Consider the following 27,644-nt stretch of genomic DNA (forward strand, 5'->3'; position numbering starts at 1 on the left):
TAGATATCAAGTGTGTGACTGTGAGGCGATAATGAGGTAGCTACCCATTACTGTCTCTAATGGATGCCCTGGGGGCCCAGAAGGGCTCTGTCAGTGGTTCTGTGTTCTACAGACTCCTGCAGCACCTGTGTGCCAGGACGACACTGTAATCACCTCCATAACACAGCTACAGCCCCCCCCCCCCCCCACTCTTAATTGTTCTCACATTCGCATCCTCATGCACAAGCCTAACTGTTCCAGACAGTGTCCCAGACAACAATTGCAACAATTATTGGCCACAAGTTATGTAACTCTTGATATGCAAGTGATGCTGTTTTGGTCTCCGATGGTACAAAACCCAGCTGCTGTGGACCGACTCGAAAAAAAAAAGTATGTGAAATAAGAAAGTATGATACATGTATTAGGTTCTTCCTGAACTTTTGCAATTATATAGCCTCGTATTACCATCCTGATGACCGCTGTGGAATTTGTGTAGCGAAACAGGATGTAAGCTCGCAAGATTTCTGGAAGGTCGTACGAGGTTTAGCAATTATAATACCTGACATAAAACCTCCCTGTAGGCTCTCGGGCATAATTGGTAGAGGTCCAACGGTTTTCTAACAGTACCTACCATTTGCTTCACGGAACGCTGAAAGTAGTTTTATTCTTTGTTTTCCACCACTAGATGTCAGAACTTGCAACTAACATAAACTAATATACGTTTTTAAACCTGAAGCACACTCTAACTGATTCTATAAATAAACTCAATGTCCATATTAAACTGTCATACAGTGGTCCAATAACATACTTTGTACCTATTGCACCCTCGTGCTTGCTGACGTACAAGAGAATTCCAGGGCTGTTTTTGATAGGCCACTCGTAAATGTTAAATGGGAGCGAACACATGAAAGTGATCAATCGTTCTGTGATTTGCACATTGGTTAGCTTCTTTCTAGATAGCACACTCAGACCTCCCTCTGGCTAACACTGAATCAAGTTAGGTCCCTGATGTTTCACATGGATCTTGAGGTACAAGTGATGTTAGCTGTCATGGCTGAGGTTAATGCTCTATTCCCTCGTCTCTGATCCAAAAATATAGCATGCGGCTGGTAGCAGTTACACAGTTGCCTCAGTTGCCTGACACCTATAAAGAGTTTAGACAACTCCGCTGTTGCAGAGTGAGGACAGCAAAAGAGAAGGGGGGGGGGGGAGAAGAGAAAGAAGCAGAATTGAATTAGAGACAGACTGTTCCAAGGTCGCTAGGCAACAGCACATTCCTCAGTGGAAAAATCTGCCTGCTTTTCTCTCTCTCTCTCTGCCTGTGAAACTTGCTGCTCAGAGACACTTTCTATTCACAAATCTCAGCCTGATAGTCCACGAGTCATTCACTTCTGTTCTCTTCTGATCGCGAAAAAGAAGGCCCTGTGGATGGCCCGGACATTCATGATCACAAAATGTGGTTTTGATGCACTCACTGATACATAGCCTATCTGCTCTCTCACTTGCTGCCCAGTTGTACTTCAGGCCTAATTGCCTGTCTCTAGTTTAGCACAAATCAATGGGCATGGGAACTAATGGCAAACATGTCGCCAGACAGTTTGCAGACATCACATTTAGAGAATTCTTCCTCTTATTGTTTTGCATTGCTGTTAGGTTTATACACTTCACCTACTTTGACAGCCGTTTCAAAGGGGTTTGAGTGCATTGGACTTTGCGTGGCGCTCTATGAAACACAAGGCATCCAGGAAGCCCAAGTCTCTAAATATATCCTTGATCTATTGCCAACAAAAGGAACTTCCCCCAAAACATTTCTGGTTTCGAGTTGATAAATGGACACAATCAGATAGTCTTGTAGCTTGTGTCTATGAGCTACCTGTAGAACGTTTTTTTCATGCCTCGATCACTAGGCGCCTGCAGCAGTGTTTAACAGCATGTTGTCTCTCATCATCTCTCCCTACAGCTATCCCGCTGGGCCTCATCGTTGTCCCGGGAGACAGTGACCTGGAAACATGTCGCTCCCACATCGAGAGGCTCCAAGAGGTGAGAAATGAAGGAAGCAGGTGGGGACAGTGGAGAGCGTGTTGGGTTGATGAGGTAGATGGAACACTGGGTAAAGGAGAGGGTAAGCTGATGAATGACAGGAAAGACAGAGAGGGGAGAAGAGGAGAGCGAGTTGATGAGATGGAACTCTGGGTAAAAGAGGGACAGAGGGGATGGAGGACATGAGAGGCAGAGAGCATTTAAAGACAAAGGAGCTGTGAGGTAACTAATACCAGGGGAGAACTCCGAAATGTCTGTGATGGAGGACAATTCAGGCAGAGAGTAGAAGAAGACGACAGAGGGGGTAGGACTGAGCTAATGCCATTAGAGGATGGGGGAAATCAGTCTGATGAAGTTGTGAGAGTGCAGAAGAGGGAGGAACTTGCTGATGTCAAGAGCAATTACTTTCAGGCTGGTATATGATGGCTCATCTCGACAGACAAGCCCAAACCTGTCGTTAGTGTAGGAAGGGATTGCATGTGTGGTTGTTTGTGAAATGGGGGAGACTGCGATTCTGCCAAAAAATGACATCCTTGCCCATCTAGCCCCCTCGCTGTCCCGTTTCGGTTCAAAACCCATTGAAATAAATAGTGCGTGAAATTTGTTGCCGATTAGCGGCACCGCCGCTTTGCGATCATTTGATTATTATATTCCTCCTTATTTTATAACCACAATCCCTCAACGGCTGTCCCTCATTTGGGATTCCCAAACAGTATGTTGTTTTGTTGCTGTTTTCATCAGCTCATGTCATAAGAAAAGGCTTAAATTATATTTAGGTTTTGTCTGCTACTAATGGAGACACGATGACTAAAATACTGTTGCAGAATGGTAATTAGTTCTGTTATATGTGTAATCATCCACTTTCATTATATTTTACTCTCAGAAACATATAATCACCCAATAATAATACTGTATCATTGGTAAGTAGGACTCGTAGCACACAACAAGACGGCATAAATTGGGGGGGGGAATGTTTCCCCCACTGCATTCAACCCATTTTCTGCAATCCAAAACCAGTCATTATAGTAACTTCAAGACGAGATGCTTATTTTCCTATCCGCATGTGGTGATTTACTTTGGTTAGGGGCATTAGACAGGAAGGAGAGTCTCCATTTATGGGATTACAGTGTTTTTGGGGCTATTCCGCAGGACTTCGTCTCCATTCATCCCTCCTTCAAGCGACTGGTGCTCCAGGTTGGTAAAATGAGACAGGACATGGAGCCTGTGGCATGGAAAGGAACAAGTCTGAAAAGGAAACATTCCCCTAATCAAAAACGACCTTTAGATCACAGATTACGTTTTACATTGACATTTTTGGTCATTTTAGAAGACTTTCTTATCCGGAGCGACTTTCACAGACGGAGCAAACCATAACCATAGAATATAATTGAATTCAAAAACGAGGATGAGGCCTTTTAATCACAACCGTGTTCTTGTTACGAGAACACACTGTTTGAGTATGTGATACATAGGCTTAAAGTCTGAAGAAAACACTTGTCAAACCTGTCCCGCCCTGTGCATAACCCGTCAAGCACATACAGTACAAAGGCAGAGCTGTAACCTGCAAGAAAATAATCTAGAGCACAAATATACTGCTCACATCCAGTAGTTCCTTGTTGGCTTCAAAACAAATAAGCTCTTTAATCAGTCAAAGGGTGTGTCGCATCAATGTTCAAATATCGTGCCCTAGTCCTTTTACAAAGTGATTTCACCACACCGCTCTGAGTTGCATACCCAGAGAGCGAGAGGCGCGGGTAGATGCTGAGACTGTCCGTCTCCAGTGGTAACCACACACTCCTCCCAGCTACCCTGGCCCTCCTTCAGATCCCCATTCACAGCTCAGCCAAACCGGCTGCATGATGTGAATGGCTGAATAATAAAGGCTGTACTCGGGAGACCCTTTTTCCTCTCTTGTCTTTCTGTAGTGGCCCTGTTCCCCTATGCAAACCAACCCAAATTTGTTTCTCTGGGAAGAGTTTTTCTCCTTGTTCCTCTGTGCCCCTAAGCATGGTCTAGATGTGTTCTTTAGTGTTGTGTGTGTTTGTTTGTGATTGTGGGTGTTTACTCTCTCTCCTCTTTCTGTGTGCATGAAAGAAAGAGAGACATTGTAATCAGGAATATGTTTGCTTCTGATTTTTGTATGCAGCAAGCGTCCAATGTTTAAGAAGCTGCTGTTAAGGTGGCGTTGTCTATGTAACTGCAGTTAGTAATACCTTTGCTGAATATAAGAGAGCGCTACGACCTGGACCAGTTAGTGGACTAGTTGATACTGTCTCGTTTGGCGGTTGCATTTTTTGGGTTCCCTGTTCGAGACCCAGAAAACCTGCCGTTTCTTAGATTGGCTACCTTGTGTACACGATTTTCTTTGTTTGTGTGTGTGTGGGTGTGTTTTTTTCCCTTGTAGGTGGTATCCAGTATTTGTGCCCTAAGCTAAGCATGATCTTTCAGCATAGTTCCTCAGCGCATGTATCATAACATTCTGTACACTGCCAATCATCCTGGTCCCTTTGGAAGTTAGATGGACTGGTCAAGTTTACCTTTAGATTGAATATCAGTACTAGGTTTTCCTGACCACAGTTAAACTGATCAGGAAAACCTCTCTGCCCTAGATTTAGCCTATAACTCTAACTAGGGCCTGGGGTTTTCCTGGTCAAGGCATGTGGTAAGGAGAAACTCAAGGCCGTGGAAATGACTTCTGTTGTTGTCGTCACATTCCAACAGGTCTCTTTCAGTCTGAACATTGAATAGACAAATGTCCTTTTTGTGGCTTGCCTCAGCCCATTTTCCTCTAAACATTGACTTACCTTCAAGATCAAGTTCTGAAGAGGATTATGTCAATGAATCTCATTGCATAAGGTCACTGGACTATGGTACCTTTGGAAAAGCTTGGATTAAGTAGAGTTCAGCCAATGCACAGAACAGTGACCAAAGGAATTGTAGGTCTTTGGACCAAGGAATCTCTGACTGAGGCACACATGGGGGATGAAACACCTGCCCTCCTAAACTCATGGAACTCTATATGAAAGAGTAGGGGAGGGGTTAATATGCTGGGCCCATTCAGTGAACTCACTGCCCAGAAAGGTACTTTTCATTTCAAAAAGCCTATGTCTGAACACAAGAGTCAGGGCCTTTACATCTTGCCCTACATCCAGCAGAAAAGGTTTTTATTATTTAAGTCCTCTGTTTTTCAATGGACCAGTAAGTTGGACAAAACCGAGTCAAGGCCTTCCAGTCTCATTTATGTTTCGTGTAAAGAGCAGGCTGTTGTGGAACTAATCTCATTGGTCCCATTTTTCTTTCTCAGGAGGATGAGGGAGCTAAGTCAAAGACCCTTTCCTCGCAGAAGCTTTCGCCAAAGTGGTGCTTCTTGGACTGTAAGTACCACTTCTTATAAAGAGCGCTGCTGTTTATTCCTTACACTTTCTACAGTGTGGCATTCCTCTTGAGCCTCCTCTTTTAGTCCCCTGTCTATCTTTAACGTTTTAAGCGAGAGTGCTTCCCATAATCTGATCACTGCAAGTGGGAGCATCTGTCTCTCACAAGTCGCTGTTTTCTTGGTTCGTTCGACCACAGAATTTCATGCTTTGTCGAGGTGGACTTAATTTGATAGAGCATTGCCATTTTATGACCTTACGATGAGTGCATCAGTGCAATTTCTTCTGCGGGATAAAGGATTCCCATTTGCATGACACGCAAATATACCCAGCATAAATGTAGTTCTTAATGTTCACAACAGAGGTTTTTGAGGATCATTTCAACATTTTGTTTTAGCTAACTGTTTAGAAGAATTGAAGATGGGTCGAGCGATCCTACAGAACAGGATTTAACGCAGCCGTGTTGCATTTCCGTGTGACACAGGCTCTGCCAATTCAATTAGACCAAGCTCCATCTTAACATTCATTTAGATCAACAGCTCTGGTGCAAAGATACAGAAATCAATTCGATAATAATGCCACTGTTTCTGCTCTCTGTTGCATAGCAGAAAATGAATCTTCTGGTCAGATATTCGTACGCGTACAGTTTTATAATATTTCTGTAAATAATCTGTGGTACTCATTCCACTGTAGTTATTCCACTGACAGTCCACAGTTCCCGTGAGATTTTTTTCTTCTTTCTTCAGTATTATGAATGACATGTTATGTGCGTTGCTAGGAATAGCTGTGCATAACACGGTTTACATGTATGATGTACTCGTGCTGCTCATCGGCCACTCCACCTGCAGTGAAACTCACAGTCTTCCATCTCGTCACACTAGACTGATATGATAGCTGATCTCTGAAGGGTGTCATTGCTTGAATGCTCAGTTAATTCACTTACTAGCTAGTGATAGTTGGTCGAGAAGGGAGGGTGTTGGAGTCTGCAGCCACATTTTCTGTAGCTTTTCAAAGCGTAATTAAATCCCATAGCTGCTCCATTGAAATCAGCACAGATTAGCTTCTATTCACTGGTAATAAAGCAGCCCAGACCTTAAAGGCGCCGTCCAAAAAAGACTGTTGTAAAAGTCTCGTGTGGAAAAATTCTAATTGTTTTCTCTCTCATCAAAACAGCATGGCTAATTCTCGATTAGAAGCATAGCAAGTGGATTCCAGCTGCATTCTGATTTGACTGATTATTTAATTAGAACGACGGGGGGAACCACATCATACTTTTTGATACATTCTGATAAGGATTCAGAAAAAACACCTTCCCGGATATGTCGGAAAAGCTGAGAAACATGCGAGAGCGCAGACCTGCCCTTAAAGACCTTAAGAAACTCAAGGAATCTTCTGGGCAAACTTGTATGCTTAAGAATATCTCACAGAAAAGCATCATTTTTTTTATTTTTATTTTTTTATAATAATAAGAGTTGGATTATTCTGCTCAGTGAAGCTGGCAGAAATTCAATTTGCAGTGTCCATGGAGGAGTCTTTCTTGGCATCTTAGATGTAGGGGAAGAAGCCTGGCAGATCTACTTAATTCCAGCGCACACCCCCTTTGAGTCGGCTCCCACTGGGCTAGAGAACAGCTAATTTCCACTCCCTTAGACAGAATGGCAGCGTGAAGCTTAATTACTGGTACAGTCCAACAGAATGATACTGGGGGGTGGATGGAGGGGAGAGGGGGGAGACAGAGTTAGTTTAGTGGAATTTCTGCTGACTGGTGGGAAATAATCATCTGTAGTAAGTATTTGATCATCAGACCACAACCATGTAAAGATTTCTTTTTTCCCCACTCACTACTTCCCCTGTCTTAGTTTCTACGCTGAGATGTAGTGTTGTACATACTCATGAGTCTCACACGAGTGTGATTTTCCTTTGAGAAGCACATACAATTATATTGACATATGATCATATCCAGTCTCCTGTGAATCTGTTTTGTGACTAGTTGGCTGGCAACAGTGTGAGATGTTCGGTACAGTCCCCCAACATCTAGAATTACACCCACTACCAGAACCCTTTGACTCTCCTTGTAATGTCCCCAAGTCAATGGGCCAATTATGTGGCCCTTTGCTCTTACTTGTTCTGTTTATTATACAGGTTATCTGTCTTTTCCTTCATTTAACAACATGTGGCAAAGGCATGGTGCGCTTCGGCGCTGGTCTAATCAGGTCACCGCTTTGATTAAGCTCCTGCACAGTTACCAGTCCTCGCTGGCCTCATTAGAACACTGTGTGTGTGTGTGTGTGTGTGTGTGTGTGTGTGTGTGTGTGTGTGTGTGTGTGTGTGTGTGTGTGTGTGTGTGTGTGTGTGTGTGTGTGTGTGTGTGTGTACAAGCCTATGTTCATATTATTTACTCTCTATAAATCTCAATCTATTTATACATAGATTTTTCCTTCTTGTTTTCCTTCTAGCCACAACTGCAGATCGATTTTACAGAATTGATCGTGCTCAGGTGAGTGTGTGTCATTGTATATAATAATACATTCAGGGATGGAGAAAGTACCCAATTGTCATACTTGAGTAAAAGTAAAAATACCTTAATAGAAAATGACTCAAGTAAAAGTGAGTCACCCAGTAAAATATTACTTGAGTAAAAGTCAAAGTATTTTGTTTTAAATATACTGAAGTATCAAAAGTAAATGTAGTTGCTAAACTATACTTAAGTATAAATCATTTGAAATTCCTTATATTATGCAAACCAGATGGCGTAATTGTATTGTTTTGTAAATTTACTGATAGACAGAGGCACACTCCAACACTCACACATAATTTACAGACGAAGCATTTGTGTATAGTGAGTCCTCCAGAACAGAGGCAGTAGGGATGACCAGAGATGTTCTCTTGATAAGTGCATGAATTGGACCATTTTCCTGTCCTGATAAGAATTCAAAATGTAACGAGTACTTTTGGGTGTTGAGGAAAATGAAGTGCGTAAAAAGTACATTGTTGTCTTTAGGAATGTAGTGGAGTAAAAGTTGTCAAAAATAGAAATAGTAAAGTAAAGATACCCCCCAAAAACTACTTAAGTAGTACCTTAAAGTATTTTTACTTAAGTACTTTACACCACTGAATACATTGACTATGCAGAGTAATGGAACACCGATAACAAAAGCAAAATAAACAAGTAACATGGTCGATGGCCATTATGATCTGTACATAAGTGATTATGATTTCTCTCTCCATAACAGGAACACCTAAACTATGTGACCGAGATATCCCAAGACGAGCTCTTCATCCTGGACCCTGAGCTGGTCGTCACGGAGACGGTGAGCACCTCACCAAGGATGCCTGATCTGGTTGATTCTTCTGGTGAATTCCCGGAGGCGTCTCCCAAGTTTGGATTCCCATCCTCCTCCTCCTCTTCTCCTCCCCCCTCACCGGGACCCAGGTAAGCGAAGCAGCTGCTGCTCACAGCTTCGAATGGGCATTTCTGTTGGAGATCATTTTAGAAACACTAGATAAAAGATGGGGCAGCTCCACTGGAGCATTCTGGAGGTTATAACAGTGAATACATATCAGGTCATTTTCTGGGAACCAGTCTGTTTTTTAAAGTGGTTTCCAGCAGTGCTGTTTTGACAGGCTGAAATAGTGCCGTAATAATCAGACTGGAGTGCCCCAGGTCCAGGACACAAAAGTAAAGGCAGAGTAAACCGTGGGCTGAATCTGTGTTTGGACGAACCCTATAACACAATAAAACCGTACGCTCCTCAGGGAGCCGTGCTGATTTTGCCCTACTGAATTATTACTGAGGCGACAGGGAGGAATGCAGGGGCCATGCTCGCCCATTAACCCCCCCACCCCATTAAATCTATGAATCATTTAAGTTCTAACTACTGGTTTTCATAATCACCCTAGGAAGGAGAAGGGCCACACTCACCTTAGAAATGCTCAGCCTCACTATATACTGTATGTTCATCTTTTCAGAAGAAAGGACGTCTTGTGTGCCAGGTGTGGATAGTTCCGTAATTTTCCACAACCAATCTCCTGCACGTGTTGTAGCCTTTTGTGAACGACACAAGTGATGCGCACGGAACGAGTCAACCGAGTTACTCGAGTAATACCTTTGAGCTCAACCTTTCCGTCCTGTTAAATCGTCTTAAAGTGTTAATAAACTGCCGTGATAAGCCGTCTCTTCATATCTGCTGTGCATTCATCAATATTTCATAGAATCATTTCCGACGTGCATTAGAAGCTGTCAGTCATTTAAAACCTTTGCTTTTCTCCCTGTCATTCTAGCGTATCAACTTTTATTGCTCTATGTTGTTCCTAATTGTACAGTAGATGGTTTTCTGTGGAGTTCTGTTCTACAGGTAACGTCCCCTTAGTGGAAGTCTCTCTTCTCTACACTTTAGCTCGGGCCCCGGTCCCCCATCCATTTAGGGATTTAAGGGAGAGTTTTAAGAAGAGGAGGTGTGGCAACAGGTTCATGGAGTTCAAACATGACAAAGGCAGATCCTAACCCGGCCCACACGTCCCCCCTCCAAAGTAAACATGGTGGGGCTATCTCTGAGGGCGTATGGGATTGTAGCCTCTCTCTCCCTCTCTTCTCGCCCTGTGGTCTATTGGCACGTCTTCTACAGACTGTCTTTTGATGCTTTCAAAGCAGAGGCCACATTATTTTTGCCATGTTCTCTCATGCTGCTGGCTGGGGCTTGAAATAGAATTCCTAATAAAAGGATCCCTGTAGTCTAGAAAGACAGGCTGTGGTTGATGTGTTTGGATGTGCAGTGGGGGGTGGGGGCTTGGTCCAGGGGTTTTGGGGGTCTTCTTCAGGTCCTGCAGTAGTAGTTACAATACTTGAAACAGGAACACCTGGACAGTGATGTTTGTGTTGGAGGTAATTTGTCATAGAAGAATGCCACCTTAGTCTCTTGGTTATGTATCAAATCATCAAAGGAAATTTAAGACGATGCGCATCCTAACTGTTACATTATTTGCATACTAGCATAAACATCATTTTTCTCAGAACCAATTAATTTGCTGAACTGATCTTGTACCATTTCTTAACTATTCCTGCTACTGGCTCTGAAGATCCCCGGCTTCTTTGTCCTCCTTTCCCTAATCACAGATCAGTTTAAATGTATATATTTTTTTTTCAAAGTGCTTTTTTTGGGGGGTGGGTGGCATGTTATTAAAGTAAAACATCCCTGAATTGTTCCTGTTCTCTCTCCATCTGCCCTTCCTTCTGCCCTACTTTCCTTCATCCACTCCTCTTCCTCTCTGTACCCTTTCCTCATACCGTCAGTCCCACCAGCCCACACTCAGACAGCGAGGCTATGGCCGTCAGACACAAGAAATCCCACTTCTTCTCCTCTCACTCCGGCTTCCCCTTTCCTGTCAGGAAGAGGTATCGATCTGTCCTTCCTTCCTGTACAACCTCTCCTTTCCTCCTCTTCTTAACTTATCCTGTCCTCCCAAAGATTGTTTACTCGCCCATGGACGTGTCTCCCCGTATAGCCATACAAGATTCCTTTGCATTTTACTTGGATGTAGCAGCGATTTCTGTGTTCTTGATATATGCCTCTAGACTGATCAATACACTAAGTCCAAGATCTTTTTGGGTGGAACACATTCAAGCTCATGGAAAATTCCGGTTTACACCGGCAGAACGCAGTTTAACAACAAGGTGTGTACTGTGTTGCTTTATTTCCCTCAAAAACATAACACTTGGATCTTTTGAAAATGGATACTTCTGCAGCCATGTGTGTGTTGCCAGGGCCAATTTATTTGTCTTTCTTCAAATGCAAAGTTGATTGTGTGGGTTGGAATAGGTGGAGGAGGATGAATGTGGGAGGTGATGAGCAAAAACCCAGCGTTCCATCTTAAATGGGAATGAATACAGTACCAATCTGCCTCACTGCTTATGTTTCACTCCCACCTTCCTTAGAATCAAGATTCTATTTCAAAATCACACAAACCCAAAAATCGAACATCACAACTGAGATTGAGGGTGGGAGTTGCTCACTCCCAATCTGATTATCCATTTTGCGTTTGACGCTCTTGTCAAAGCAGGATTTGTCTCCATAAAGATGTCTGTTGTTTTTTTTTGTGTCATCGCTGTTTAACTCTTTTCAATAATGTTTTGATCTTCGTGAGCAGGCAGCCAGAGAGTGGGTTGGGCTCCAAACGAGACATGGGGAAGTGGCCGGCTGAGCACGGGGTTAGCCTGGGGTAGGTTTAGGGTTTTGGGGATCGATGAGGTCTATGTCAGGGTCAGATCTATAGTAAGAGCAGTTAGATCAATAAACACACATTCATGAGTCATGATGCTCTCGAGTAATATTGTTGTTTTCTGTGTTCAGTTTCTCTTCCTCTGTCGCAATGAATAGCTGCGGTTTTGTAAGCTTTGTTTTGGTACTTCCGTAGTCCTGGAAAGACAAACTAGTCAGATATCAGCTTTGGATCTTTGGAAAACAGTCTTATTAATTTGATGTCAGAGGCTTTCATCATCTTTGTTTCTCATATGATCAGTATTTCGTAAATCACCAATCCGATTGAACAGACAATGTGTATGCAGCTGTGCACATCTCGATTAGGACACACGTGCAGACTGTTCACTCCTGAGAATCTCTACATTTTCTAGGCTCCGCACTTCCCTGGTTCAAGTCCTGCCCTTCAACTTTTCCCCCTGCAAAAGCATCACTGTTTTAGTGAGTTGCTTACTTTCCCTAATTGATCTAAACAACATCCCTACTCCTATATTCCAAAAGATTTTACCCATCAACATTTGAACAGCTTTTGCATGTTATTTTAGCATTGCCGACACATTTCCTGTATGCCGGGTGTATGCTCTTTGTTCCACTTACCTCTGGTCCCGGTTGGAAGTCAGACATACTAATGTGACGAATGTGGGAGAGATGGAGCGGGTTGGTGGTAGACAGACAGACAGACCCAGCACCACAGCATGATTCGGATCATTACGCTCCACAACAAGACCCCAAGCGTTTAAATAATGATCCACACAGCACTTCTGCTCTTTTGTTGCAGCTCTTCAGTTCAAATGGAATATAAAATGACATTCAATCAAAGTAGAATGTTATTGTTATCTATTATTGGTTGTATTAACAATTTAACACCATTTTATCATTTTAACACTCTCTTTTGCCTTTATTGTAGGAAAACAAGCTTCAAAGCGAGGTGCTGGATGACAGGAACATTTATATTGCATATTAGTGTCTTTTAACTGCAACTTTTTACCATTTTAAGATTTTTCCTATCTTCCATCGCGAACCTTCTTATTCGTTCTTTAGACCCCCATCATTCTATAATTCTGTCTCATATACACAAGTACTCTCTTTTGCTTTATGCACTCTGCTCCCAATGGTTGAAATGTTCTAGTTTCAATCTTCCAAGTGGGTTCATCTGTACAGTGTGTAGCTTTTTGTACCTGCACTAGATCCTCTCCCCCCCCCCCCCCCCCCCCCCCCCAGCAATGTAAACACACTATATTTTTGTATATACAGTGCCCGCCTCTGATGTACATTTGCTTTATTATAATGACAAGAAAAGGCTTAAATGTTTACCTCTGCTTCAGGACCCGGCGGGAATAGATACAGTACTCACTACTTTCTTTCCGTAATGTATACATCGTGTGATGCCTTCTAGGCCATCTCAAACCTCATAATTTCTTATACATACTGTATCTCTCTCTCTCTTTTCTGTCTCTCTCTCTCTCTCCCCTTCTCTCTCTCTTTCAGGATCATGGAGCTCCAGAAGACCACTCAGAGGAAGCGAATATCCAGCGACAGCTCGGTGGTGGAGGCACTGGCACACAACGACTCTCTCAGGTCCAGTAAGCCTGCCCTCACCAGGTGAGAAGATAGACTAAAACGCAGGGGGGGGGTGCCCGGACTTAGGCAGCCCGCCAATCTCCCAAATCACATATTACAGCTTTGATTTTGTTTGTGTAACACACTTCGATCTTTGAAGCTACTTAACATACAATGCAGCCAGCCATACTAGCCTCACACTATGCTATGGTAAGAGGGCTTTAAACACCGTGTTTAACTTCCACTGTGTGTAGGTCCGGCAGTGCCAGACTGTTTTAAGCCTTGGCCATATCCCTGGCAGGGTGTGATATGCTCAGGAGTAGATTGAGGCTGGGGGAGATTTAGCCAACCCTCATTATCGGACAGAACCGGTGTAGCCTCCATCCGCTTTCCTGTCACGCTCGCCTGGACTGAGTAGGAAAGGGGTCGGCCATTAGGAAAGGGTATTGCCCGTGACACTGTTAAGAGTATGGCTCCTTGCAGGTGTACAAATCTACTTAGGCCAGGAATTGTTCCATGAAATAGTCTGCGGTGTCGTAGGGTCAATAAAGCAACATTCCGTTCTAATTTCTGCAAGGAAATGCATTCTTCACAGTGGAGTGGTACGTATTTGTCATGGTCCATCATTTCAGAAAAGTGTCACGGTTCACCTCCTTGAATCTCATGAAACTGAGATGACAAGCAGTGAAATATCGTTTTTTTTTTATAGCATTCATTCTTACTACGTGTTTGAACTGAGAATGGTTTGTAGGACTTGTTTTTAGTGCTGATTGCGCTGTGTTTATATTACGTCCCTATATTGGAGCCAGAGAGGAGGGAAAATGACACAGTGTATAACAGCATCCGCCACAGACTCGCCCTTCCAAATTGAATCTGCCATGATATATAAAGACGTTAGGCTGCTCTTTGATATTGTGGCCACACCAATAACAGGCCGCTCACCACCACATACAATACAGGCACTGGAGCCCATTTTGCCATGGCACCCTGAAGGTCAAATTAGAAAATAACTTAAAATAAAACAGGGTTGGCTAGCTGCGCTCCATTGCTGTACCTATAGCTCCGTCATGGTCTTTGTGCCGGGGCTGCAGCGGGCTGTGAAAATACAATACAGTCACAAGGGGTGAAGCACTACTATTCCTTTGAGTGAAAGTGCACTTACTGTAAGTTTTGCGAACTGCAAGTCGTATTTTCCCAAAAAATATCCAAAATTATTTTCATTTTTTTTTTTTACAGCTGATGAACTTCAAACTCAACCATACCATCTCAATGTCAATAACCCGTTCTCGAAATTAGGTTTTGTTTGTAGAGGCTTTCCAGTTGTTTCTGTTTTCTATTGTTTATCTTGCATGTTTACACATTTATCATTTATCATTTCTGTGCTCATCTGTTTTTTTTTTTTTTGGTCCGTCCATTTGTTTGCTGTTGTCTTAAAGGGCCGGATGTATCCATCGGTCTAACACTACTGCAGCTGAGATCAACCCAACATTGAGGTGAGATCAAAGTCCCCCTTTCACCACATTCACTTTCTTTCTCTTCACCAAGACACTTTCTCAATTCTGCCCTTTGCACTCTCTGTCACACAAGAATGTTTTTACTAAGCAAAGTCTCTGCTTACTAGTTCCTTGGTCTGGAGTCGACACAATATCACAGACCTCCACGCAATGTGCCAGACATGGCATGTTATCCAGTAGCATCCCAGTGAAGAGAGAGAGTCAGATATTTGAAACTGAATTTCGAAGGGAATCTTCTTTTTTTTTATGGTGTGTCATGGTAACATTGTCCTTAAAATAGTATCATATTTTCCTCCCAGCTTGGCAGGATGCTTGTGAGAATGTGGGGATGGCATTCAGCTGCTGATGGAACCATATGGCACAAGCAGGCCCATGTGCTCCCTCTCGCTGTCACCGTGCCCCATCCCCTCTTTTACATACAAATAGCTCCATTTGGACAGCTGAGAGAGAGAGCGAGAGAGACTGCCTTAGAGTATTCACATTTGGCACATCCTCACATTTTGATTTTACAATGAATTATGTGTCATTGTTTTTGCCACTCTTGTTTGTCAGCGACGCTAATTCACTGTTGATTGAGTCTCGTCTGGAGGCAAATTTGCATGATGGATCCTCTCCATGTCCACTGAGATGACGAATGAGAAGTTGCATCTTCTGAACGCTGTCATGCAGCACCGCAAAGCCACTCCAAACAGGAGCCGCATGAAATTACTCCGAATTTAAGTTTTGCTTGTCACTTCAGTGATCTGCCAAACAGACTGATTAATGTATTTTGTCGTTTTTCCTTGCCAGATTTTTCCCTGTGTAATGCTTCCCTGTCGTGCAATTATAATTATTTCCAATGTCGTAATTCATTTGAGATTTGGAGCTTTTCTTTTTTCTTGATGTCCGGGTAAAATGCTAAGGATGCTAGCAAGGGATTTGTTTTTAAATTGAATGGGTGATTAGACAGTAATCAGCTAGTCTTTGAAGAGAGGTTATTTGAGCCTTGATAGAAAGGCAATCACTGTCAGCTTTTCCTCTGATGTTTGGTTCAACAAATCCGCTTAAATGAACATGTAACATCCACTAAGGTGGCGTTATAAGATGTCACATTTTATGTTCTTTATTCACTGTATTTCTGTGCTCATCTGTGTGTAATGCATGTTCCTACTATAAAGGAGGTTGTTATTTGCAGAGTGTGTCTTGACTGCATGGACAGTAGAAGGTAATGGCAGAAGATGTAATCATGTTGATTTGCACAGCAGCTCCACGTAGATGGGGCTCAAGCTCTAAAATGTAAGCTTCTCAGGGCATCACAATCAATACATGTGTAGAGTATGACGGAAACTGTGTATTTACCGTTCAATAAATACTGTAGGGAGCTCTGATAGACCAGAGCACACAGTCCAGCATGCATCAAACATTCTGAAACATGGTTAAATTAACGATGGTAAGAAAAGATGGCACCCCCATACCATTGTTGACTCAATGTTTGTGTTTTCGAAAGATCTATGTGCTGAAGCGAACCACCAGGTCCTCTAATTGCCTAGTATACCTTATTCTGAGACAGACCGTCTTTTCTCACTTACGCAGGAAAGTACAGACTGTTTGCATTAACGATCTGCGGGATGACAAATTGTTACCAGCTTTGGCCTCTAAGCATCCAGCAGGCTTGCTTTTCACTTCCTAATAAGAAAAGATCATCCACCGTTTTTTAAAACCACATTCTGGAGTCTGTTTTTCTGCCGAGCTGCAGCCCTGCCACTTTGCTTGGAACCAAATGTAATTCATTGAAATGACCATTCAACAGCAGTGAATCTTGCAGCGTGTATCTTTAAGGGCAATCCTGTTGCTTTGGCTTTAGCTCAATTGATTAACATTGTCTATAGTCATGCAGGCAACCTTGATTCTATGATGCAGATCAGTTGATGTCTATCAGCTGCTGGGGTCATTGTGGAGAGGAGGAGGAGGAAAGGGGGGGGGGGTGAGATCACATAATGAGTAACCTTGCCTGAGACCTGAAGACTGATGTTTATTCTCAGAGCTAATGCCTAGGCATTAGTTTTACTGTAGAAGGGCACACATAAAAGCTTCTGAAGTCCTTCTCCCTGTGATTGGAGAATAACTGTCTGGTTGGTGGAGATGTATGTGTCTGGACTGTAGAGGCTAGGCTCCTCTAATTATGAGGTGGAGCAGATATTCGAGTAAACTGTGTGTAATCTGCCCTGGATCTCCCTCACACTGACAATCCATTAGCGACAGAGGTTAGGCCAGTGGTTTGGGGCTTGATGTTGCCTGGCACTTCTTAGCTGCATATTTTGTTCCCACTCTCAAAGGAAATTGCTGCAAGGATCCCAGGGCTTGAACATATGCTTTGCCCAATTGTGATCACTTTTTCTTAACTTTAGTCTGCTTCTCTTGTTTCCATACCAACATATATTCTTTTTTAAACCCTGAGAGTGTTCTGTTTGTCACAGGCACTGTAAAGGAACTGAAAATGCAGTTTGATGTAATGTAAGACTGGAATACTCATTACATTTTCATGAAGTGTGGGTGAAACTGAATGGCTTTAGTAAATCAAAGCACACTTTCCTCTTAAGATATATCGTACTTGCATGGTCCTTTTTCAGGAACCGTATCACACACAATACATGGCCTACATATACAGTTGAAGTCGGAAGTTTACATACACCTTAGCCAAATACATTTCAACTCGGTTTTTCACAATTCCTGACATTTAATCCGAGTAATCCGAGTTCCCTGTTTTAGGTCAATTAGGATCACCACTTTATTTTAAGAATGTGAAATGTCAGAATAATAGTAGAGAGAATGATTTATTTCAGCTTTTATTTCTTTCATCACATTCCTAGTGGGTCAGAAGTTTACATACACTCAATTAGTATTTTGTAGCATTGCCTTTAAATTGTTTAACTTGGGTCCAATGTTTCAGGTAGCCTTCCACAAGCTTCCCACAATAAGTTGGGTGAATTTTGGCCCATTCCTCCTGACAGAGCTGGTGTAACTGAGTCAGGTATGTAGGCCTCCTTGCTCGTACACACTTTCAGTTCTGCCCACAAATTTTCTATGGGATTGAGGTCAGGGCTTTGTGATGGCCACTCCAATACCTTGACTTTGTTGTCCTTAAGCCATTTTGCCACAACTTTGGAAGTATGCTTGGGGTCATTGTCCATTTGGAAGACCCATTTGCGACCAAGCTTTAACTTCCTGACTGATGTCTTGAGATGTTGCTTCAATATATCCACATCATTTTCCATCCTCATAATGGCATCTATTTTGTGAAGTGCACCAGTCCCTCCTGCAGCAAAGCACCCCATCAACATGATGCTGCCACCCCCGTGCTTCACGGTTGGGATGGCGTTCTTTGGCTTGCACGCCTCCCCCTTTTTCCTCCAAACATAACAATGGTCATTTTGGCCAAACAGTTCTATTTTTGTTTCATCAGACCAGAGGACATTTCTCCAAAAAGTATGATCTTTGTCCGCTTGTGCAGTTGCAAACCGTAGTCTGGCTTTTTTATGGCGGTTTTGGAGCAGTGGCTTCTCCCTTGCTGAGCGGCCTTTCAGGTTATGACGATATAGGGCTCGTTTTACTGTGGATACAGATACTTTTGTACCTGTTTCCTCCAGCATCTTCACAAGGTCCGTTGCTGTTGTTCTGGGATTGAATCGCACTTTTCGCACCAAAGTACGTTCATCTCTAGGAGACAGAACTTCCTGAGCGGTATGACGGCTGCGTGGTCCCATTGTTTTTATACTTGCGCACTATTGTTTGTACAGATGAACGTGGTACCTTCAGGCGTTTGGAAATTGCTCCCAAGGAGGATCCAGACTTGTGGAGGTCTACAATTGTTTTTCTGAGGTCTTGGCTGATTTCTTTTGATTTTCCCATGATGTCAAGCAAAGGGGCACTGAGTTTGAAGGTAGGCTTTGAAATACATCCACAGGTACACCTCCAATTGACTCATATTATGTCAATTAACCCATCAGAAGCTTCTAAAGCCATGACATCATTTCCTGGAATTTTCCAAGCTGATTAACTTCTTTGGGCTGCAAGCCCGAAGCCGGGCACAATATGACAACAGCCACTTCAAGTGCAGGGCGCGAAATTCAAAATATATTTTTTAGAAATATTTAACTTTCACACATTAACAAGTCCAATACAGCATGTGAAAGATAAACATCTTGTGAATCCAGCCAACATGTCCGATTTTTAAAATGTTTTACAGCGAAAACACCACGTATATTTATGTTAGCTCACCACCAAATACAAAAAAGGACAGACATTTTTCACAGCACAGGTAGCATGCACAAAACCAACCTAACTAACCAAGAACCAACCAAACTAACCAAGAAACAACTTCATCATATGACAGTCTTATAACATGTTATTCAATAAATCTATGTTTTGTTCGAAAAATGTGCATATTTGAGCTATAAATCAGTTTTACATTGCAGCTACCATCACAGCTACCGTCAGAAATAGCACCGAAGCAGCCAGAGTAATTACAGACACCAACGTCAAATACCTATATACTCATCATAAAACATTTCTGAAAAATACATGGTGTACAGCAAATGAAAGACAGGCATCTTGTGATTCCAGCCAATATTTCCGATTTCTTAAGTGTTTTACAGCGAAAACACAATATAGCATTATATTAGCTTACCACAATAGCCAGAAACACAAGCCATTTACCAGCAGCAAAAGTTAGCGATCGTAACAAACCAGCAAAAGATATATAATTTTTGACTAACCTTGATAAGCTTCATCAGATGACAGTCCTATAACATCAGGTTATACATACACTTATGTTTTGTTCGAAAATGTGCATATTTAGAGCTGAAATCAGTGGTTATACATTGTGCTAACGTAGCATCTTTTTCCCACAACGTCCGGATATTTTTCTGACACTCACATATTCTGACCAAATAACTATTCATAAACATTACTAAAAAATACATGTTGTATAGGAAATGATAGATACACTAGTTCTTAATGCAATCGCCGTGTTAGAATTCTAAAAATAACTTCATTACGATATGCAGTTTACGTTATGGCGAGAGCGTGCCCAAAATCTGGGAGCAAACTACTAGTTCACATGGTCGACAGATATATGAAATAGCATCATAAAATGGGTCCTACTTTTGATGATCTTCCTACAGAATGTTGTACAAGGGGTCCTTTGTCCAGAACAATCGTTGTTTGGATTTAGAATGTCCTCTTCTCCAGTCAATTAGCACGGAAAGCTAGCAAAGTGGTGCGAAGCTCTCCTTCCTGAACATACGCAGACAAAGTAACACGCCTAACGTCCTGAAAAAATTTCAGTAATCTAATAAAACTATATTGAAAAAACATACTTTACGATGATATTGTCACATGTATCAAATAAAATCAAAGCCGGAGATATTAGTCGTCTATAACGACAGCTTTACAGAAGGCAATACCAGGTCACTTCTCGCGCGTTCCAGAAAACAGGAAATTGGGGTCACGTCATGCCAAGAGCTTTTATTCGACCTCAGATCATGTTATACACTCCATTTCTTCTCTCACTGCCTGTTGACACCTAGTGGAAGGCGTATAAAGTGCATGTATACTAATAAATATCAAGCACATTTATAGGCAGGCCCTAGAACAGAGCATCGATTTCAGATTTTCCACTTTCTGTCAGGAAGTTTGCTGCAAAATGAGTTTTGTTTTACTCACAGATATAATTCAAACGTTTTAGAAACTAGAGAGTGTTTTCTATCCAATAGTAATAATAATATGCATATTGTACGAGCAAGAATTGAGTACGAGGCCGTTTGAAATGGGCACCTTTTATCCAAGCTACTCAATACTGCCCCTGCAGCCCAAAGAGGTTAAAGGCACAGTCAACTTAGTGTATGTAAACTTCTGACCAACTGTAATTGTGATACAGTGAATTATAAGTGAAAAAATCTGTCTGTAAACAATTGTTGGAAAAATTACTTGTGTTATGCACAAAGTAGATGTCCTAAACGACTTGCCAAAACTATAGTTTGTTAACAGGAAACTTGTGGAGTGTTTGAAAAAGGAGTTTTAATGACTCCAACCTAAGTGTATGTAAACTTCCGACTTCAACTGTAAATACCACATGGCTGGCGCTCTCTCTTTCATCGAATGTGGCACGATAGCTGTTGCCTTCATGAGGAGCTTACTTTATGATCCCCTGAGCTTATGAACACTGGACCCCCATAGCTACCACTTTTTCTTGCTAGCGTCTGCCTCCTCCACAGTCAACCAGCCTAATAACTAGTGATGGGGGGAAATTCCCAGCCCTACCAATGACGTGTGCTAGAAAACAGCTGACAGGAAGCCAGCTGCCTTTTGTCAAGAGTTTTAAATATGGAACTTTGACAAGACGCTCAACGTCTTTGATCAAAGTTTTATCTAGGGAGTGAGACTGTAGTGAGGGGTGGATGGAGACAGACTGGGTAGTTGTGAGAGACTCCTGGGCTGATGTGTGGTTTAATTACCTCTATCAGGGGAAAGCAGGCCCATTAGTAACCCACAGATATATAGGACTTCCAGACCTTGGGGAAAGACTTGTTACAGGGATTATTTTCTCCTCAGATTTACCATGATCAGAATGTGTTGCTTTGCACATCAAGCATCTGCTCTGTTGAGTCTAATTGTATTGTTTTTCAAGTCCAGGTGATTGTACTGATCAAGGTTTCCAACAGGTTAGACCAGGTCTCTCCAACTCTGTTCCTGGAGAGCTACAGTCCTGTAGGTTTTCACTCCAACCCTAATCTAACGCACCTGATTCTAATATTTAGCTGGTTGATCACCTGAATCAGGTTAGTTACAACTGGGCTGGGACGAAAACCTACACGAGGGTAGCTTTCCAGGAACAGGAATTTTCAGACGGTTTCTAAAAGCGTATACTCTGTCTGATGAGGATTTTTCCTTCTAATTCACTACCATTTTCCCAAACCAAACTAGTACACATACAGCTGTATTCCACCTGAAAATCAAGATGGGTTTGTTTTGTAAGATTGTAATAATGCTTTATTTATTCACCCAAATGTCTTAATCTTTTAATATCGATATGGCTTTACTAAATGCTTGTTTGGCCATTAATGCTGGTAGATGGCCACTCAGAGCAAGTGGTACAACATCTTCATGACCAGTATAGTATCTATTTAGGCAGGGCTTTTTTATTCGCAATGAATACAATTTATTTGATTTATTTAACCTTTATTTAACTAGGCAAGTCAGTTGTTATCTACAATGACGGCCTACCAAAAGGCAAAAGGCCTCCTGCGGGGATGGGGCTGGGATTAAAAATAAATGTAAATAAAAAATATAGAACAAAACACACATCACAACAAGAGAGACAACACTACACAAAGATAGACCTAAGACAACAACATAGCATGGTAGCAAGACATGACAACAACATGGTAGCAACACAACATGGCAGCTACACAACATGGTAGCAGCACAAAACATGGTACAAACGTTATCGGGCACAGACAACAGCACAAAGGGCAAGAGGGTAGAGACAACAAGCAAAGCGGCCACAACTGTCAGGAAGAGTGTCCATTATGGAGTCTTTGAATGACGAAATTTAGATAAAACTGTCCAGTTTGAGTATTTGTTGCAGCTCATTCCAGTCGCTAAGCGGCAGCACACTGAAAAGACGAGTGAACAAGGGGACCTTTACCGGAATGTGACTGGCAAAATGGGTGTTGTATGTGGAGGATGAGAGCCGCAGTAGATATCTCAGATAGGGGGGAGTGAGGCCTAAGAGGGTTTTATAAATAAGCATCAACCAGTGGGTCTTGCGACGGGTATACAGAGATTACCAGTTTACAGAGGAGTATAGAGTGCAGTGATGTTTCCTATAAGGAGCAGTGTTGGCAAATCTGATGGCCGAATGGTAAAGAACATCTAGCCGCTTGAGAGCATACCTGTCGATCTATAAATTACGTCTCCAAAATCTAGCATGGGTGGGATGGTCATATGAATCAGGGTTAGTTTGGCAGCTCGGGTGAAAGAGGAGCGATTACGATAAAGGAAACCAAGTCTAGATTTAACCTTCGCCAGCAGCTTTGATATGTGCTGAGAGAAGGAGTGTACCGTCTAGCCATACTCCCAAGTACTTGTATAAGGTGACTACCTCAAGCTCTAAACCCTCAGAATTAGTATTCACACCTGTGGGGAGAGGGGCATTCTTCTTACCAAACCACATGACCTTTGTTTTGGAGGTGTTCGGAACAAGGCAGATAAAGCTTGTTGGACAGTAAGAAAGCGTTGTTGAAGAGAGTTTAACCCAAAATCCTTGGAGGGGCCAGCTGAGTATAAGACTGTATAATCTGCATATACATGGATGAGAGAGAGCTTCCTACTGCCTGAGCTATGTAGTTGATGTATATTGAGAAGAGCGTTGGGCCTAGGATCGAGCCTTGGGGTACACCCTTGGTGGCAGGCAGGGGCTGAGACAGCAGATGTTCTGACATTATACACTGCACTCTTTGAGAGAGGTAGTTAGCAAACTAGGCCAAAGACCCCTCAGAGACACCAATACTCCTTAGCCGGCCCACAAGAATGGAATGGTCAAAAGCTTTGGCCAAGTAAATTAAAATAGCAGCACAACATTGCTGAAAATCAAGGGCAATGGTGACATCATTGAGGACCTTTTAAGGTTGCAGTGACACATCCATAACCTGAGCGGAAACCAGATTGTATACCAGAGAGAATACTATAGATATCATGAAAGCCAGTCAGTTGATTATTGACAAGTTTTTCCAACACTTTTGATAAACAGGGCAAACTATAAATAGGCCTGTAACAGTTAGGATCAGCTTGATCTCCCCCTTTAAATAAAGGACAAACCGTGGCTGCCTTCCAAGCAATGGGAACCTCACCAGAGAGAAGAGACAGGTTAAAAAGGTCAGAGATAGGCTTGGCATTATAGGGGCAGCAACCTTAAAGAAGAAAGGGTCTAAACCATCTGACCCAGATGTTTTTTTGGGGTCAAGTTTAAGAAGCTCCTTTAGCACCTCGGACACAGTGACCGCCTGCAGGGAGAAACTTTGTTGCGGGGCAGGGGGAAAAACAGGGAATAGCATTTTGGCTTGTCACATTAGAAGCGTTGGGAGATGAGGAAATGTTGGACGGGCAAGGAGGCATGGCTGAGTCAAATAGGAATCCTGACTTAATGAAGTGGTGATTAAAAAGCTCAGCCATGTGTTTCTTTTCAGTAACAACCACATCACATGGGCAGCTTTGAGAAGGAGGGTTTATTCTCCAGGTCTTTAACCGTTTTCAATAACGTCTTGGAGTTAGACCCACTGCGAGAGAGAGAGAGAACTGCTCTTTAAAGTAACTAACTTTGGCCTTCCGGATAGCCTGAGTGCACTTTTTTCTCATTTGCCTGAATGAGAGCCAGTCAGCGTGAGTATGCATTTGCATGTAACTCTGCAAGATCATTGTCGAACCAGGGGCTGAACCTGTTTTTCATTCTCATTTTCTTTACGGGGGCATGTTTGGTAACAATATCACTGAAGATATCAATGGTCTCTGACCCTCTAATAATCTTTATATATTCACACCTTTCATACCAATTATTGTTTACCGCTTCTGCTCTGTGCTAATAACAAAGATGAAGAACCAGTCTTTAGCCCAGCCTGAGAGAGGTGGGGTTGACCAGGAAGTCAGTAGGATAATCTGTCTGGTCAGTACAGGGCCTGCTCCTCAGACAGTCAGTCTCGGATTCACTGTTCCTGCCTGTGTGCGTTTGATGTTACAGTCTTGTGTCAGTTCTCAGTGGATTAGTGTGTGGGGGATTTGGCTTCCGGCAAACAGACAGCCCAGCCAGGATCAGACAGTAACATAACCTGGAGTGACAGCAGGGAGGCCTAAGAGCTGCCTCTCCGTCCACTCACACTGCCTTACTGACACAGCTCTGTGTGCGTGTGTGTGTTTGGCTAAAACAGAATGGAGGAGAGGGAGGGAGGGGGAGCTCTTTTGGCTGCAAACACACGTATTAGAATCTTTTACCTTGGGCTAGTTGGTAGGCAAGGGACGCCTGGAAAAACAGGGGACTGTCAAGGGACTGTCTAATTAACCCCACCATCTCTCCTCTGAACCAACACCAAATCCATGCAACCGAAGTAAGTCTTTTTGTGGGACATTTTGTTTTGTGGATTTGGTTTGTTTTAGTTTTTTTCCTGTCATGGATGTTTCCTATGAAAACCCAAGGGGTGCAGAGAGGTGGGCTTTGCATGCATTTGTTTTGTAGACTGAGAAGTTAACTGTTTTATATTCCTTTAATTGTGTCCTGTTCTCGATCTCCCCCAGGTCGGAGAAGAATACACTGTGCAATACAGACAAAGGTAAAACAAACACACTTTGAATTGTTAACACTAGGTGATTATAAATTGACGCAGTTAACTTGGCAGCAAGTGGATGTGGGCCAATCGGTGCCCACAACTGTTTTGCTCTCGTGCTTGATGTTTTGAAAAATCGAGGTTTAAGAAACTGATATCCACCGCCAGCTAATTCCTGTCAGAATTAAGTTTCACTATGAATAATGACAATGTCGAACGATTAGAGCCTGGTGTTTATTTGAGTTGGATTCAAGAGGTGGCTAAAAAACTTCTTAGCCTTTGTGGCCCTGCTTGAACAAGCCCCCGCAAGTTCACTTGCCATCATGCAAAGGGCCCCCCCCCCCCCGAAAAAAATATTCTTGGCACTTAAGATATGCATTTCACGGCATTTGAACTAGAGTGCTGCGGGGAAGGGTTATTAAAATTCACACGAAACATTAGCGTTCAAGTCCATCCCTCAAAGATTCTGGCTTGAGTCCAGTCGGGATATATTCTCAAGACCTGACTTGGCATCTCTCGAGTTGTTTTCTTAAAATAAATATACATATATATTTCCAGTAGCAGCCCCTTTTTTAATTCTGGTTGTTCAGCTCTGACAGCAGGAGTCTCGAGCATATCTTCAGACACAGACGTCGTGGTAGCAACTGTTTGACTTGCAGAGCTGGCTAACTGAGATTTGGGAGAATGCTGTGGGGAATTTTGAGTTGACTGTTTTCCCGCCTCGACGGAAAACATGCAGATGGGTGGATTAGGGTGAATAATCTACAAAGGGCATTTTGGTGCTTTGAACAAGGATTTGCCGTATTGAGACTGAACCCAAGAACTCAACAGCCGCTAATGTGATTATCTGTGTTAATTTAAAACCTTTCATGATCCAGTGTTTAAATACTGGGTTTGTACTGAAGGCATCAACCTGCATGTTGCTCTCATTACTGTCCATGTTAGCTGAGTAAATAGACTGATGTTTTTGCGCGTCAATTCAGTTTGAGGTTCCTTTCCCAAGACTGTCAGTCTTACGTAAGATAGATAGTACAGATAGTACTAAAACAAAACGAGCAAGTGCCCCATAAAGAACTATTAATGAACACTGGCACTCTGCTCAGATCTTTCCCCAAAGGACACTGTCATGTATTATGGTCTGCTATTGTTATGACTACTGAATCTATAGCCTCCTCTCATATCTCTACCCTCTTACTGTACACATATTTCTCATTATTTCCAGTATCACCAGAAGTGTTGATTGAATGTGTGAAGAGCAAGGACCATCTGAAGGTGAGTGGCAGCCACAGTGGCCAGTGGATATGCTCACTGCATATAGGTCTATATACTGTATAGCGAATGTAGGCTCACTAATTGATACATTCAACAAGGGAATGATGATCACTTCTGTCATGACTTTACCTCAGGGTAAGCATTTCTCTAGTCGGCTAGGAATAAAAATGCAGTCTATTCCCCCATTCCTCGAGACATGCGGTCACTTTCCCCACGCCTCCAGACATAACAATGTGCCCTCTTCTCCCAGCTGAAGGAGCTGCACAAACTGGGAGCCGACCTGTCACTGCAGGACCCCTCAGGATGCACCCTGCTCCACTATGCTGTGGACACTGGTAGCAAGGACACTGTCAAATACATCCTGGACAATGGTAGGGACAAGGCGATACATATATGTGTTCTATTAAAGTATGTGGGTAGGACCTCTCCCTTTCATTATTTATTTGAGGCTAAATTGATTTTATTGATGTATTATATTAAGTTAAAATAAGTGTTCATTCAGTATTGTTGTAATTGTCATTATTACAAATAAATAAATAAAATCGTCCGATTTAATCGGTATCGGCGTTGAAAAATCCTAATCGGTAGACCTCTACCTTGGAGCATTGTAATTGGTTTAGGGATATGCTTTGAAATGTCTCTTTCCCCTGCCCCCTCCCAAAAAACAGCACCCACAGATATCCTGGATGTAACAGAAAAAGAAAAGTAAGTTTAAGACATGGATTTTGAAATGCTCATTTTACACACATTCTGTGTGATGTATCTAGTTAACGTTTTTTTAAATAGAAAGTTACACTCATTGGATCTACTCTGTCTTCATCTCTCTCGGTCTCAGTGGGGAGACAGTGTTGCACAAAGCAGCGTCACTGTGTCAGAGGACTATCTGTCACTACCTGGTAGAGGCAGGGGCATCCCTCATGAAGACAGACTTACAGGTGAGAGCAACGCTCCCTCTTCCCTCATTGCTTTACTCTTTATTTGGCCAAAATAAGCCAAGTTGATGCATAGGTTACCCCTGAGAAGGGTTTTATACAGTGGATAGGGCGGCAGGTAGCCTAGCGGTTAAGAGCATTGGGCCCGAAAGGTCGCTGGTTCAAGTCCCCGACCTGACTAGGTGAAAAATCTGCCGTTGTGCCCTTGAGCAATGTACTTAACCCTAATTGCTCTTGTAAGTTGCTCTGGATAAGAGCGTCTGCTAAATTACTAAAATGTCAAATGGATAAGTGGTGGGTATAGAATGGCCTAATCATCATCCAGAAGGAAAATTAGCTCGTCTTTCTTATGACAAGCTAATTA

At 42.6% G+C, this 27,644-nt stretch overlaps 1 protein-coding gene across 6 annotated transcripts in view; it reads left to right on the forward strand.

The window, feature by feature from the left end:
- LOC129854095 (diacylglycerol kinase zeta-like) overlaps positions 1 to 27,644 on the forward strand; it is a 128,970-nt gene that overhangs the window by 94,207 nt on the left and 7,119 nt on the right. For 4 of the 6 annotated variants that reach the window (XM_055920745.1, XM_055920746.1, XM_055920741.1 and 1 more), the window contains 12 exons: positions 1,940 to 2,019; positions 3,169 to 3,213; positions 5,324 to 5,393; positions 7,850 to 7,890; positions 8,627 to 8,826; positions 13,136 to 13,249; positions 14,644 to 14,700; positions 25,048 to 25,082; positions 26,299 to 26,348; positions 26,599 to 26,719; positions 27,017 to 27,053; positions 27,184 to 27,283. In XM_055920745.1, the coding sequence (XP_055776720.1) occupies positions 1,940 to 2,019; positions 3,169 to 3,213; positions 5,324 to 5,393; positions 7,850 to 7,890; positions 8,627 to 8,826; positions 13,136 to 13,249; positions 14,644 to 14,700; positions 25,048 to 25,082; positions 26,299 to 26,348; positions 26,599 to 26,719; positions 27,017 to 27,053; positions 27,184 to 27,283 (950 nt within the window). Of the gene's footprint in view, positions 1 to 1,939; positions 2,020 to 3,168; positions 3,214 to 5,323; positions 5,394 to 7,849; positions 7,891 to 8,626; positions 8,827 to 10,683; positions 10,786 to 13,135; positions 13,250 to 14,643; positions 14,701 to 25,047; positions 25,083 to 26,298; positions 26,349 to 26,598; positions 26,720 to 27,016; positions 27,054 to 27,183; positions 27,284 to 27,644 lie in introns of all 6 variants that reach the window. The other 2 variants (XM_055920747.1, XM_055920743.1) reach the window with 2 other exon arrangements.

Source organism: Salvelinus fontinalis, chromosome 4, assembly GCF_029448725.1.
Source record: "Salvelinus fontinalis isolate EN_2023a chromosome 4, ASM2944872v1, whole genome shotgun sequence".
NCBI classification, from domain to species: Eukaryota; Metazoa; Chordata; class Actinopteri; order Salmoniformes; family Salmonidae; genus Salvelinus; species Salvelinus fontinalis.